This window comes from Molothrus aeneus, chromosome 23 (genome assembly GCF_037042795.1).
Source record: "Molothrus aeneus isolate 106 chromosome 23, BPBGC_Maene_1.0, whole genome shotgun sequence".
Taxonomy (NCBI): Eukaryota; Metazoa; Chordata; class Aves; order Passeriformes; family Icteridae; genus Molothrus; species Molothrus aeneus.
Window position 1 is genome coordinate 637,250 of NC_089668.1, and position 14,788 is coordinate 652,037.

General features: G+C 51.5%; 1 protein-coding gene across 3 annotated transcripts in view; it reads right to left on the minus strand.

Annotated features, from left to right (window-relative positions):
- Nucleotides 1-2,458: 2,458 nt before the first annotated feature.
- Nucleotides 2,459-14,788, minus strand: part of RPS6KA1 (ribosomal protein S6 kinase A1) — a 33,222-nt gene continuing 20,892 nt past the window's right edge. For all 3 annotated transcript variants that reach the window (XM_066564652.1, XM_066564649.1, XM_066564651.1), the window contains 20 exons: nucleotides 14,091-14,207; nucleotides 13,433-13,514; nucleotides 13,091-13,171; nucleotides 12,217-12,296; nucleotides 11,517-11,623; nucleotides 10,900-10,937; nucleotides 10,688-10,830; nucleotides 10,128-10,198; nucleotides 9,819-9,907; nucleotides 9,636-9,700; nucleotides 9,200-9,302; nucleotides 8,628-8,755; nucleotides 8,087-8,212; nucleotides 7,491-7,580; nucleotides 6,895-7,053; nucleotides 6,513-6,674; nucleotides 6,132-6,208; nucleotides 5,904-6,021; nucleotides 5,392-5,529; nucleotides 2,459-5,158 (listed from right to left, as the gene is read on the minus strand). In XM_066564652.1, the coding sequence (XP_066420749.1) occupies nucleotides 5,036-5,158; nucleotides 5,392-5,529; nucleotides 5,904-6,021; nucleotides 6,132-6,208; nucleotides 6,513-6,674; nucleotides 6,895-7,053; nucleotides 7,491-7,580; nucleotides 8,087-8,212; nucleotides 8,628-8,755; nucleotides 9,200-9,302; nucleotides 9,636-9,700; nucleotides 9,819-9,907; nucleotides 10,128-10,198; nucleotides 10,688-10,830; nucleotides 10,900-10,937; nucleotides 11,517-11,623; nucleotides 12,217-12,296; nucleotides 13,091-13,171; nucleotides 13,433-13,463 (1,929 nt within the window). In that variant the 5' untranslated portion in view covers nucleotides 13,464-13,514; nucleotides 14,091-14,207 and the 3' untranslated portion in view covers nucleotides 2,459-5,035. The remainder of the gene's footprint in view (nucleotides 5,159-5,391; nucleotides 5,530-5,903; nucleotides 6,022-6,131; nucleotides 6,209-6,512; nucleotides 6,675-6,894; nucleotides 7,054-7,490; nucleotides 7,581-8,086; nucleotides 8,213-8,627; nucleotides 8,756-9,199; nucleotides 9,303-9,635; nucleotides 9,701-9,818; nucleotides 9,908-10,127; nucleotides 10,199-10,687; nucleotides 10,831-10,899; nucleotides 10,938-11,516; nucleotides 11,624-12,216; nucleotides 12,297-13,090; nucleotides 13,172-13,432; nucleotides 13,515-14,090; nucleotides 14,208-14,788) is intronic.

Sequence of the window (14,788 nt, forward strand, 5' to 3'; positions counted from 1 at the left end):
GTTCCTTTTATTATAACCAGAATAAGTGAAATCAGAATCACTTTCTTTCATATGAATATGTTTTCCCCTCTATAAGAACTCGCCAAGCAAAGGGTCAGTTTGCTGTTCAGCTCGGGAAGGAACTACCCCGTGGGAAACAGAATTGCTGCTACTTTTGATCTCTCACATAAAACTGGAGAGCTTCCACCTGTTACAGGTTTCTAACACCATCTGCTGTTTAAAAGGAAGATGGCATTGGAGCTCAGCAGCACTGAGAGCTTGTTTGATAAACCAGGCGCGACACCAGCAAATCTGGAATGTTTCTGTAATTGCCACAATTCCTTTTTTTTCCTTATTTCAAGCCCTGAACATATTTTGACTTGATCTTCATTATGAAGTGAATTATTTCTTCGCTAGGGGAAGCAGAATCCCAGTGAGCAGCAGCCGAATGTCAGGTCCACAACACTTCAATTTCATTCCCAGCCATGAGGCTGTCGTTTCAGCACCAACACAAATTTCAAGCAGTGTCACTCTCTCCAAAGCTTGGCCCGAAGAACTGACTTAAAAATGTTTTCATAGGAGAGAACCATGGTCGCCCTGGGGTATGAGGAGCTCAAAGCAAATAATTCTTTCCATTAAAAATAAAAATATTGACCTTTTGCTGGCTCACACTGCTGCCTGTGGGACAGAATAAACACTCTAACCAAGGATTCTTCTGCTGCTTCCTAATTGAAAGAGATAAAAACTTTTGTCCCAGGAAAAACAACAGAACCCAGGAGCTCATTACATGTTTAAATTGAAAGGCTCTCAACTACTGCTCTTAGTTTTCATTGCAGATATTTATAATAACAATTTTTTCTAAAACAAAAAGACTTTTCTCCAAAGGGGTCCTTGGCCATTCACCCTGAGACAAGCAAGGGTTTAGACAAAAAACACCCAAACCCTCAAAATCTAACACCAAACAGAGGTTGCAGCTCTGGAATTCTTCTCCAGTGTGATCCCATCAGCCCAGTTACAGCATCACCCCCACCTCTCGCATTTCTCACCCCTCCACACATCATTTAAAGTCAGTGGCTCCTTTTGTGAGCAGCCGGCTCCTCACCCGGCACTTTCCCTGCACTTCGACAAAAGAGACCTTTTACATGTCAATTTATTTTCAGACAAGCATATCTGAAAGGGAGTTTCCCTCCGGAGTCGAATTAGTATTAATGGCAGGTGTTCAGTGGCACACAAAGGGAGGGAGGCTGAGCTGAGGCACTAAGACAGCTTGATGTTTTAATAACCAGAGGCAAGGAATGGAGTGGCAGCGGACCTGCGGCTTCCCCGGCGTGAGTGAAGGTTTTATTCACAGCCCCCATGTACTGCCGAAAGGAGACCTTGAAATATTTTAAATGTTTTCTTTGCCTTGAAAGAGGGATTAAATTGTTGAATATTCCATGAAAGCGCAGCATCCACCCCACATCCCGTGGAACTCACTCGCAGTCACCGAGTACTTCCGAAGCCTCCCGCGGCCTTGGGAAGTGGCCGTGGCCACCACGACAAGGTGGTGGCACCCAGGAGGCCTCCAGCTGCACAGCTCACCATCCACCAGTGCCTAGAGATGCTGAAAAAAGAATTACATGGACTAACTCAGAGGTGGGAACTTGGAGAGGGATTTGCATTAAAGTTAAAAAAGTTAAAACCGCAGATCAGTTGCTCAGTGAAGTTTCACTATGAAAAAGAAAGAGAAGATGATTGTTGGGAAAGCTACTGGCCTTCATTTTTAAACTGAATCTTGATGGGAATATTTCCCAGGCCAAAAGACATTTATTGATGCCCTGGTGAATTTGACAGAGGTCAGCAAGGGAAAGGCACAGCTACACAGTGGGAAAGAAGGGAAATATCCTCTCAGTGGGGTCAGCCCCTACAACAGAAAAATGGCTGATTTATGCCCCAAAACAGGAAAATTTAACCTGTATTATACAGAAACAGTATTATATAGAGCTGTTCAACATTATTTTCAGGCTCCTTGACTGTGGATCAATATGTTTTTTTCTGCAGAGGTTATTTCCAGGTAGACTCAGCAGTTTGAGGCTGGATTCCGGGATTTCTGCTCCCTTGAGCTTTCATTCAGACCTATTCAGGACAAAAGCTTAAAGATCAAATCCACTATTAAATACCTGAACTAACAGAAATAGCTTTCCTTGTAAAGATGTCCTTATGTATGGAAGTTAAATCAATTTTTGCCTCTTTTAAAACCAAGACAATTTGTGATATCCTCTGTATCCTCTTTCTCCCAAGTTACAGCTGAACGACCCCAAACTCCTGCAAGAGCAAATCACTTGGTCTCTCTGCGCCCCAGGAGGTGTTAGATACCCAACTTTTACCTCAAATAATGCAATTTCAGTTAATATGACAACAGTACTTTGGCAAAGGTCAGGACAAAACTGGAAAAGGAAGGAGGGAGCCCAACCCATCACAAACACCTACAGCTCTCATATACAGAAAATTCACAAGTCCAATTTTATTGAGCACTGCAATTAAAAAAGTAACAGCACTTGGTTGATCTGGAACTAAAACTCAAGGCTTATTTTACTTTTGGATAACTCAGAACAACGCGGTTAAAAGCCCTCTGGAGAGGAAGGTGCAGCCCTTCTTGTTCTCTCTCTTCTCCAAGGGGATGGGGGGTTTCAGAAGCTCCAGCTGCACCAAGCACAAAGTTCTTCTGATTGGAGACCTGAGGGTGGCAGAGGGCTTTGATGCTCCTGGATTTGGGGTCTGACAGCCCAGGTATTGGGGTCTGACACCCCAGGTATCGTCTCATGGCCAGGCAGAACCTGCAGCAGCTGAGGGCTGCTCTCCCTCTGCCCACACTGATCTGCACCTGGTTGTCCCCACACCCCTGAGTTGTCCCCTGCTGGCCTCACACCAGCACATCACAGGGAGGATTTAGCAAGGGCTGTAATGTTTTTCCTAACTGACATTTGAAAGCATTTCCAATTTCATACAAATAACCAGTTATCCCCCAAACCAGGACAAATATTTGGTTTAAGACACCCTAAACCCCAGGGTTTAAGAGCACCGATCCCCACCTATGGTGGGTTGGCATCCAACCCATCCACCACTCCAGACCTTCCCTGAAACATAATGTAGGAAATAGTCTGAAAATCTGTGGACGTTCCTGCAACACCCAAAGGGACTGAGCCCAGCTGCAGAAAAATGTGATTATTGTATTGGTTGCAGGTTGCACCTACCATTTGCACAGCACTGGCACAAGAGTCACTGTGGAGTTGTAGGAAACATCGTGCCACAAGTATTTTTAAGGAAGGCATTTTGGGTGGTGGAGTGTCCCCCTCCCCGGATCTCAGCAAAACATAAAATTCCTGTCTGCTGGGGTTGGTGACAATGCCAGTAAGAAGATCCACTGTGGACTGGAACTGGCCTCCTCCTCTCAGAAGCACTGGACACTCAGGCTGCACTTGGAATACAGGGAGGAAGAAATTGTGACTATTGCAGCTTCTCACTGGCTGCTCACAGGACCTGCTTGGATGAGGGTACAGGAGAAGAGCACTGTGCATCTCACATAATTATTTTTATGGAATTCTCCATTTTAGAGCCAACTGGGACTGAACAAAAAAGCAAGTTTCCTCTCTTGTGACATGATCAGCTAAAAGTAGCAGAAATTCACATGAGAACCTTTGCTGGCTCCAGTCACATCCTTGAGCTCTGTTTGCAGCCCTTGTAGCAATCCTGCTGCTCCCAGAAACTGCCACCATGGAACCATGGAGCTCGGGCAGTTTCTTGCAGGTCAGACTGGGGTGGCTATTTATTTCTAGGACAGTTTGTCTCCAAGTGTTGGTTTCTATAAGCACTCAAGTGTCCTGAGTAAGAAATTCCCCCTTTCTGTTGGTTCTTGCCTCATTCCAAGACTGTTCTGGTCACCTCCCAGTGAGAGAAGGTAGCATGAGAGGCTGCCCTAAGCAGCACTGCTGGTTTTCAGGGCCTGATCAAAAGCTGTACAGCTTTTCCAGAAGGCAGACAAGGAGCACTGTCCCTGCACAGCACGGAGGAACAACCTGGGAAGGGCGGGAACTGCTGGGGAACGCCGGGGGTCGCTGCTTCTGCAGCTCACAGTCAGTCACAGGACGGGCCCTGAATGGCATGTTTATGTCAGAGTCAGAGAGAAACCCTGAGTCACGGCTGGAGAACTAAGTTAAATTAAAAAATAAAGTTCAGAGGTTCCTGCTGAGGGGAAGGAAAACCCCACATGGTAAAAGCAGCGGCCAGAGCCAGCCCAAAGGTTTGCCAGGGATGAGCTTCTGTCGTCATCCCCCCTGCACAGGTGACAAACTCCGCAGTGATGGGAGAGCATGGAGATAGGAGAGCAGAGGGAAGGAATGAGCCAAATCTAGGAAGTGTCCTGGCCTGCTGAGCATCTGCAGGAGGGCTTGGAAAAAACGTGGTGTGTTCTGTTCAGAGATCTAAGCTGCTGGCTGGGCTGGGGGAGCACGGGAGAGAGGGAGAAACAGAGGCTGCAAAATCCACCTTACATGGAACAAACACACAGGACTTGGAGGGGAGGGAGGTCCTTCATGGACACGCGTGCTGCTGGCTGGGAGGCTGCAGGGCTGGCTTTGGGAAATGCATCCAAAGGTTTGAGGGAGGAAAAGCCCCAAAGCCTAAACCCCAAGTGTGACACAGTCTTCCAGCTGCTGTGGAGCTGGAGAGGATCAGTTCCAAGAAATGCTGTAGCGATAACAAATACCTGGTCCTACACAGGGAAGGGTGAATCAGAGCTGCTTTTTAGTGCCACTTGACATCAGTTATACATTCTAGTTCTCATATACACAGATGGATTTCTTTATAAATCGACAATTTACACGTCAAAAAAGTTTTACAGTGAAGTTCTTCAGCAAAGATCAGTCCACATGAGGAGGAGCCAGTCTTTCAGGAGCAGGAAGGCACTTGGCCTCTTGAGGGCAAGTCCCCAAGGGAGCCCCTGTGCAGACTCTGCCCATCCCCTGTCCCCCTCTTCCGTAGGTGTGCAAAATCTGGGCTGTTCCTGCACCGTGGGGCCTCACAGGGTGGTGGAGGGGAGCTTCTTCACCCGCCTCTGTGCCAGGATGGAGGATTCGATGGGCTTCAGCTGAGGGCTTGGCTTGGAGCTGTTCAGTGCCGAGTACGTGGCAGCCATGGCACCCTGGAGAGGGGCACAGAGGAGTCACTCAGGTGCAGGAGAGCTACTTTAGACTCATGGTTTACAAGATGGGACCAGAGCAGCCACATCCACAAACCAAGCCAGAAGCATCTTTCTTGTTTCATTAAAGAATCTCCCCTTTCTTTCTTCCCCAAAACCCCTGCTTGTCTGTACTGCCTGCCCTGGCTCACACCTCTCCAAACTTCCCTCCTGCTTTCCCACTCCAGATTTTGTACCTTTACAAGCTGAATGTCCTGGTGATTGAGCTGGCTCTGGGGTAAACTGTCCTTCTGGGTTATCCAAGGATGCTGCAGGACCTGCTTGGCTGTGAGACGCTGGTGAGGATCTACATGGAGCATCTTTGATACCAGATCCTACAGGCATCATTTGGAAAGTCAGACTTTAGAAGATTTCATAATTTAAATGCAAAAAACCCACCTGTGTACACCCCCAGAGTAGGATTTAAATGCAGAGGCCAAGTTTAAAGTCCCCAGACATCAATATCTTTTTGTATGAAATATATTTTTGGCAGGCCTGGGGGGTAGAACACAGAGCAAACCCCACATGGGTCAAGCACAAGGTTGGTTTTCCATGCAAATATCACAGCCAGAGCTGAAACAAAGCTGCTGTGAGGGACTTGGGTAGAAGCTGCAGTGCTGGTTTTCTTCTCTCTCTTGTGTGCTCCCTCCCCAGCCTGCTCTATATTTGCCTCACAGCAACCCTAACCCAAACAAGTATCAAACCCTACCTTGGCCATGTCAGAAATAGTGTCCCAATTGCCCCCACTGATGGAGAACTTCCCCCCTCCTATCCGTGTCAGGATCTCTTCTGGAGTGTCACTGGGACCATTTGCAAAGGGAGTGCAGCTGGGGAGAGAGGAGAGAGCCCTGGATTTCCTGACCCAGGCAGGAGGAGAGGCACAGCTGTCCCCACAGAGCACACCGGGGACAGGGTCACAGCCCCCCCGCTGCCTTACCCTGCCAGCATCGTGTACAGCAGGACCCCCAGGCTCCAGATGTCACAGCCCTCGTCGTAGCCTTGGCGTTTCAGGACCTGAACACAACAAGCAAATGGAAAAAAGTGTTTGATTCCTGTCATTGAGCTCATTTCAGAAGAGGGGCTTGACCTGGGTGCAGTCCATATGCAAAGCTTCCAGAGCTGGACAGAACAGCAAAGTCTGGGACTAAAATATCAGGATTCAAAATGGATTCATTACTAGAAGTGGTATTTCTGTAATTGCCTCTTCCAGGGTGGGATGGAGATGGGAACAGGGCAGACCCACTGTGCCAAGTGGGAGCACAGGTTAGGGGAGGGACAAGGGGACTGCTGAAGGGTCTCAGGTCAGTAAGGTGCTCACCTCGGGTGCCACGAAGTTTGCTGTGTAGCAGGGGGTCATGAGGAGCCCATTCTCAGCCCTGAGCTGCTTGGCAAAGCCAAAGTCACAAATTCGGATGCTCTCGGGGTTCCCTGATTTATCCACGTAGAGGATATTGCTGGGCTTCAGGTCCCTGTGAACCACCTGTGGAGCCAAAAAAGGGCTGTGCTTGTACCCTGCATAGATAAAGGTCTGAAAGCTGCCTGAGGTCACTCATCCCCTGCTCTGGCCCCACATCTGCTTTGCCAAGAGGGCAACACCAGCAAGAAATAATTGTCATGATGGGCAGTGTTACTCCCTGGAGGAGAGGGAGAACAGCGTAATGCCAGGGAGCTTCCAGGAAAACAGTCGTGACCACACTCACCCCTTGGGAATGCAGATACTCCACTGTTTTACAGATCATGTGCAGGACTGAACTGGCTTCTCTCTCTGAGAAAAATTTCTGTCTGAGGATTTTATCCAGCAGCTCCCCTCCCCTCATGAGCTCGGTCACCAGGTACACGTACTTGCCATCATCGTACACCTGCCAAAGAAAACATGGGTGGGGTAACCAAAATGTGCTTCCACAGCTTCCCTTTTGTACTCCCATCACCAGGGAGCAGACAGGGATCAGCAGAGGTGGCTCTGGGGATGCTTCCCCACCCCAGAATCATGGAATATCCCAACCTGGAAGGGACCCACAGGGATTACTGTTCCAGCCCCTGTCCCTGCCCAGACCCTCCAACAATCCCAGCCTGGGCATCCCTGGCAGTGCTGTTCAAGAGCTCCTGGAGCTCTGGCAGCCTCAGGGCCGTGCCCATTCCCTGGGGAGCCTGGGCAGTGCCCAGCACCCTCTGGGGAAGAGAAACAGCAACACGTGGAGCTGGGTCGCTGGGCTACCCCTGCTGGGGCTGAGCAACGCCCCTGCCAGCCTGCCCTTCCTAAACCAAAGCACGGGGAAGTCTCTCAAGGCACACTCACATCTTTCAGGGTGATGATGTTTGGGTGCTGCCCGTACCGCAGCAGGATCTCAATCTCCTCAGAAGGGTCTCGCTTGCTCTTGTCAATCACCTGCAAGAGTAGGGACACACTGCAGCCACCACGGATGGGGAAGGGGCCAGGACAAAACACATGAGCCGAGTTTGGAGCCCTGCAGAGCTCCTGTGCCGTATCCACTCTGTTCCCTCATCTCTTTAGCTCTAGAAATACTTAAATTACTTCATCAGTTCTGTCTCCCCAACCCACAAAATTTTATGTCTTTTGTTAAGACCTGATGTAGCCACAGCTTTGCACAGGAAGATGAGATGCTCTCCTCCCTCTGAGGGAGAAGGACACTGCTTCCCTGCTATTCCTAGGGAAGTGCAGGTACCTGCAGAGCAGCACAGAAATTGTGTTTTACATCCTAGATGAGCCTAAAGCTCATCCTGTTCCACCCTCTGCCAGGGGCAGGGCCACCTTCCACTATCCCAGGTTGTTCCATCCAACCTGGCCTTGGACACTTCCAGGGATGGGGCAGCCACAGGTGCTCTGGGCAAAGATGTAACAGGGGAGCTCAGTTGGGAGGGCAGGTCCCGGACCTTGACTGCGTACTCCATGTTGGTGGCCTTGTGGATGCAGCGTTTGCAGACGGAGTAGGAGCCGACGCCGATGGCCTCCTTCACCACGTACCCATCGCTGAACTGGATGTTCTTGCCGTGCAGCTGCTGCCAGGGCACAAAGGGCAGGTTCAGGGAAGGGTTTGTGCAACATGATGAGTTAACTGCAGCACAGAGAGAGCTGTCAGACTGCCTGCTACATCCCACAGCTTCTCCTCCCATTGGGGAGCGGGAGTAGAACAAGGCAGATATAGGTCAGTGGGCCAATGCTGCCTGCACCAAGCACGGTGCCTTTGCCTTTGGTTGCCCAACCCACAGGCATTACAGACCCCCTGCCAGCACAGACCCACCTGGGGACAGGAAAGCCACAGCCCCACACTGCCCTGACAGCCTGTGCACAATGTGACAGTCAGTGCTGATGAAAGAACAGAAGGCAAGAACTCCAAAGAGAACTGCCTCAGGCTCCAGGTGGTGCAGAGGTTCTGCATCTCCACAGAGCTGTTCCTCTGTCCCCATTCCTTACCTGCACAACTGAATGCAGGGCAGGCTGGGGAGGGTGGACTTTGCCATCCTCCATTAACCCGGTTGCCACGAAACTGAAGCCTCGGAAGAGCTGATGGGCCCCTGCACTCGGGGGCACACCCGGGGAATCTGCAGCAGGAGTTGAGAGACAGCTCGAGAAGGGCCTGAGGAGCAGAAGCCTCCCCCTTGCTCCCAGGAGCTACTGTAATTTATTTCAGACAAGATCCACACCAGCAGCACTGAGTTTACCCCTAACATCCCATCATGGAATTGTCCAGCTTGGAAAAGCCCTCTAAGATCAGCGAGTCCAACAATTCCCCCAGCGCTGCCAATGTCCCCAAGAGCCACATTCACATGACTTTTAAACCCCTGCGGGGATGGTGGCTCCATCACTGCCCTGGGCAGTCTGTGCCAGGGACTGACAACCCTTTTGGGAGAAGAAATTTCCCTGATATCCAGCCTAAAGCTTCCCTGTGCAGAAACCTTATCCTGCTGCTGCCGGATACTCCCTGGTGTGAAGTCACCGGGTGACATCTCATAGGAAGGCTGGGCTTTGCCTCAAGTCATACAAACCTTTTGGTGTCCGTGATGTGAACTCTGTGTCAAAATAAAAGGTGTCATCTGGCTGGCCCACTGCAGGCTTGAAAGGGGGTTTGATTTCCCTGCGGTACAGCTTCTGCAAAACACACAAAACCCAAAAAACAGCTGCAAAAACAGCTTGGAAGTGCTCCCACAGGCACCTTCTCCCAAAGGGTGCAAAGGCTGGTGAGGAATGAGGGCCAGGAAGAGATTTTGTGAAACTGTGTCTTAGCATTTTGCTACAGCTCAGGGACGTATGAGACAGTTACATGACAGAGTTTTGGTTTTGGAAAGGGTTATTGGAAGGGAAGGGGACAGGGGCTGGTGGCTCTCCCATAGCTGGCTAAGCATCAGGACTGTGCTATTCCTGCTGCCAGAACTGTGTTGCTGGTGCTGAGTGGTGCTGAAATTTGCTCTTTCTGATACTCACGTTCCAGTCGATGGTGGAGTAGAAAGGGTGGCGCTTGATCTCCTCTGCCCCATCTGGCCCAGACCCTGCAAGAGCCACCACGGGTCATGTACTGAGCCCCCGACCAAGCCAAGGGGACAGCCAGGGAGGCAGCACAGCCAGGTCTCACAGAGAACCTCAGAAACCAAAAAAAAAATGTCTTACCTAATCTGTTGGCTGGATTCCTTTTGAAAAGGGCTCGCAGGAGACTCTGAGCCTCAGCGCTCAGGAACTGTGGCATGCCCAGTTTTGCTCTGGGGAGGAAGTTATGCAATCAGCTGCAGGTTTGAAGAAAACCCACAGGGCATCTGCAGCACCTCCACCCCCAAAATGCACAATCATCCCTCTGGCATTTACACTGCACCCTTTAAACGGATGGCTGATATGGCACCACTTGCCAAATAACGCCACAGAATTTCAAGAGCCCCCACTCGCAACACCCCTACTGTGCAGACAGGAGGGAGAAACTCTTACTTGAGGATGAGGGTCATCGTCTCCTTACGGTCCTTCCCCTGGAAGGGCAGTGCCCCTGTGAGCATTTCAAACTGGCAGGGAAAGAGAAGAAGGGAGGTCATATCTGAGCAAGGCTCAGGATTGCACAGGTCCCACTGCCCCTTCCTGCTGGTGAGGGGTCCCAAGCCTGGCTCTGACAGGGCTCACACGCGAGTTCCCAGCAGCAGCTTGGCTCTCGGGCTTTGCCTGGGAACGTGTCCAGGCCAGCGCCTGCTCCTGCCGGAGCCCTGGGATCCCGCAGCTGCCAGACGGTGGCACCAGATCTGCACTGACAGCGAGGGCCCGGCGCTGGGGTGGGCACGGACACCCTCACACACCCCACAGAGAACCCCATGCATCCCACACACCCCACAGCCCCCTCACAGCCTCGAGGGACCAGCGCTCCTGGCTGGAGGCCTGGACAGCCCCTTAGGGCTCTTTGGGGGTGTGGGGAGCGCCCCCGGTCAGGAGGACACACAGAGCCGTGTCTGTGCCGCAGGGCAGGGGCAGCTGGCATTGCCAGTGCCGGGCAGGGTACCCACCATGAGGACCCCGTAGGACCACCAGTCAGCGCTGTGCGAGTGGCCCTGGCGATTGACCACCTCCGGAGCCATGTACTCCACGGTGCCGCAGAACGAGTAGGCTTTCTTCTCGTGGTCTATGGCCTCCTTACTCAAACCAAAATCTGCACAAGAGAAAGCTGTCAGCACACTGCTCCAAACATTTCAAGCAGCTCGGTAGTGCAGCCCCTTACCTGTGAGTTTGATGTGCCCCTCTTCATCCAAGAGGATGCTGCAGCAGGAATGGAAAAACAAGTTGTTACTGCCTATGTAAGGGCTAGTGAGAACAAGCACAGCAAGGGATAGTCTTGATGAGGGATGAGACCATCCTTTGGCTCCCAGAATCCAAAGTTCCCTGTCCCTTCTCCCAGTGCTTTAAGCTCCACCACCTAGACAGGAGTGGGACCAGGAGCAGCTCCCTCTTCTCCACACCCTCGGCTTCACAGCAAACCAAAGGCCCCTGTACAGCCCCAGAGGTTACCTCCCTCTGACCTCCAAATACCCCAGGCAAGGATAACCAAGCTGGAGTGGGCTCTGCAGAGCCCACCTGGTCCCTTCTCCCTCTGAAGGCTCCCAGCTGCCTAAAGCTGGAGCCTGGAGACTGCCCTGGATCTCTGCTCAGCCTGTGGCACACACAGCTCCTGGCTGGAACCACTGATCCGAGGAGCAGCAGCCTTGGATTGGCACCACCACCTCCCACGTGTCCAGCCCCAGGGCACCCTGCAGCCCCTCTGGAAGGTGGGAGCTGTTCCCTGACTCCAGGCTGGGCTGGATCCGGGGCTGGGATCCTGCCTCAGCTGGCCACACGTACTTCTCTGGCTTGAGGTCCCTGTAGATGATCCCCAGGCTGTGCAAGTGGTCGAGTCCCAGTGCCAGCTCTGCCAGGTAGAACTTCACATCCTCCTCAGTGAACATGACCTGCAGGCAGGGGGAGTAAGCAGAGAGACACTGGGTTACAATGCCAGCAGCTCCCCTGCACCCTTCCACATCCATGTTGCTCCCTCCTGCCCTTTCTAAGTTTTCCAGACTTCACCCACCATTCATGGCTTGGATCAGAATGGACCTTAATGGATCCAGTGCTACCCTGCCATGGCAGGGACACCTCCCACTGTCCCAGGCTGCTCCAGCCCTGTCCAGCCTGGCCTTGGGCACTGCCAGGGATCCAGGGGCATCCACAGCTGCTCTGGGCACCCTGTGCCAGGGCCTGCCCACCCTCAAAGGGAACAATTTCTTCCTTAACTCTAATCCAAAATGACCTTCTTTTCATTCTTGTTCTTTAGGAGATGCTCATCTGAAGCTGTTGCAGCGGTGGATCTGCCACCTGTGCTGCTGCTCTTCTGCTGGAGCACAGGGCTCCCACCACACGCTCTCCTGGTGCCAGCTCTGGACTAGCAGCAGGCTGGAGGCTGTTTCCACCCTCTCAAGGACCACAAGGGTGAGTTACTTCTCCAGGCCATAAGCAGAGATGAGCTGAGCCACAGCAGCCCACCGAGATGCCACAGCATACCCACCTCTTTGGAAAGCCGAGTGAAAAGGTCACCTCCTCTGAGGAAATCCAAGATGAGGTACAGCTTCCCCTCTGTCTGGAATGCTGAAACACAAGCCAGAGCAGGAATCAGAGCCCTGCACTGAGGGAAGGCTCCGTGGTGTTACATTAATCACTTAAATCCCAGCGGCTCCAGCTGGGCACATGCCCTGCATGGTTCCTGGGTCAAATGCAGGTAGGGCTGATGGGGTAAAGGAGATGGCCTGTCCCTGCTGCTGAAATGGGAGCTCCCCACAGCACTCTGGCACTGCAGAAAATCCTCATTTTATGGGGGTCTGGTTCCCTTTCCACCAGTGATACCCTCCTGAAAGGGCTATTTTCCCAGGAGAGGTGCTGGTCACCTTACAGCAACAAAGCTGTCCTTGCCTTCCCCAGAGTCAGAGCATTAATAATGCAATACTCCAGCTCAGCTAGTTAGCTCTGCTTTCTCAGTTTCTCATGGCTCAATGTTTTAATCCCAGGGATTTGATGTTTAAACCTCCACTCCCAGTCCATGCTCAGCTACCCAGTAACCCTAAGCCTAACCCTAGGCAGCCTTGGGCTAAGGCTGGTTCCAAGGAAAAAGCTGTGGTGGAAGCCAAGTTGTGGCAGTTTTGTGTTCCCCTTGGGATGCCTTTTGCAGCTGCAGTGTGCCTGGAGCTCTGGGCTTTGTGGTTTGCAGAACCCTAACCCTAGCTGGAACCCTAACCCTAGGCAGTAAAAGCAGCCTTAGCTGGAGCAGGCAGTGGGACCACAGATCCTTCCAGAAAAGGATTTCTGTTCAGGGGATTGTGTTGAAAGGCAGGCAGAGTCTGCTGGAGCTGCAGCCCCTCTCCCAGCTCCCAGGGAGCTCCCCTCACCGTAGTGGAGTTTCACCACAAAGGGATGGTTGACATCAGCCAGGATGTCCCTTTCTATCTTTGTCCTCAGCCGGTCCCGCACTGTGGGAAGAGAGGAACAGCTCAGACACAGAAAAAGGCCCTGGCCAGTGTCCAGCCCCATCCCAGCCTTAAGCACCAAGCTGCTTGAGACAGGTGTTTCCATCATGATGCTCTTAAACAGATGAAAGAAAAGGAGCATGTTTTGCTAGGATAAAGATGCTTCTCTTTCACCCAGCCCACCCCAGGGCCAGCAGTGACATTTCCCCAGTGCTCTTTAAGTCACAGAGGCTCAGAGCACTGCAGGAGGAGCCTCCTTCCTACCTTTCAGCGTTGCCTTCTTGAGCACTTTCATGGCATAGAGGTGGTTGGTGTCTGGGGGAGTTATTTTTCTCACCAAGAAAACCTGAGGCAGAAAAACATTACATTCACCAAGTACTAAACACTGGCAGCAGGAGCTGGATGCTTTCCAAACTGGCAAACTCCAGAGTGTCCCTAAGAAGCCCAAGCTTTCCCTTGGGGTTTCCAGGGAAGTGCTGTGTGTGGACTCCTCTCACCCCCCAGTTTCATGTTGCACTTTCCTCCTTTCCAGCCTTCCACACATCCTGACTCCTGCAGCTCTTGTGGGGCTGATGCCTGGGAGCTGTTTGCCCAGGCAGCAGCACACAGTCCTGTCCAAGCCCCACTGTCAGCTGGTAACTGACTGACACCAAGCTGATTTAATGTGTCAGCAGATGGTGTGTGAGACCTGGATTATTGAAATAGATAAGAGCTACAGGCTACTTCCTTCCTCCTTCACAGAAGGGAAACTGGACCGTAAACAGGGGCCAAACCAGCCTGGGGCACACAGCAGCAGTTCTGAGAAGGGAGGAACATGCCCAGGAACATTCCTGGGAGTCAGGAAAGTGGTTTTGTTGGGGATGGTTCCTTTCGTCACCAGAATAATTTGCCTGGTATGGCACATAGGAAGAAGTGATCTCACCTTGCCAAAAGAGCCCTGTCCCAGCACCTTCAGGAGCTCAAACTGTGAGGGATCAGCCTTCTCAGAGCCCTCCTTCACATGGTGTGTGATGTTGATTTCCTGCACGACACCTTCCCCCTGAAACAGAGGGCACACGGTTGGCAGGGACTCCTGAGCAAGGGAAAGGAGCTTTCTGGGATTATGGAACAAGGACTGCAGCTCCAGACTCACAGGAGCCACATGGGAGAGAACCATAAAGGTTGTCACAGGTATCAGCATCTGCAATCAATAAGTCAGGGTGGTGAGGAGCAGGTAAATACAGAGCCCTCCCTCCCAACCACAGGCGCTGCTTTGAACTGCATTTCAGAGGAGTGCTTGAGAAGCACCTTCCTTTTTGAGGCACTGGTAGCAAAAACAGGAGTGTTTATGCCACTAAAAATCCCACAACACAAAAAATAAGGCACTGTTGTCAAAACAGGGCCAGGGCTGGCAAAAATCAGACATGTTGGAGCCCATCTGCTCAGCAATCTGAGCAACTCTGCAACATAAGTCTTAGTGCATCTTCAGCACATACAGATGATGCTTTAACAGACTCCAGCCTTCAAGAAGATTGAGGGGAAGCCAAGGTCTCTGGCACATGTTTTGTTTAAAACACATTATTTTACTTAAAAAAAATAAAGAAGAAAAAATAGATTTAATCAGCATAAGTAGAATACACT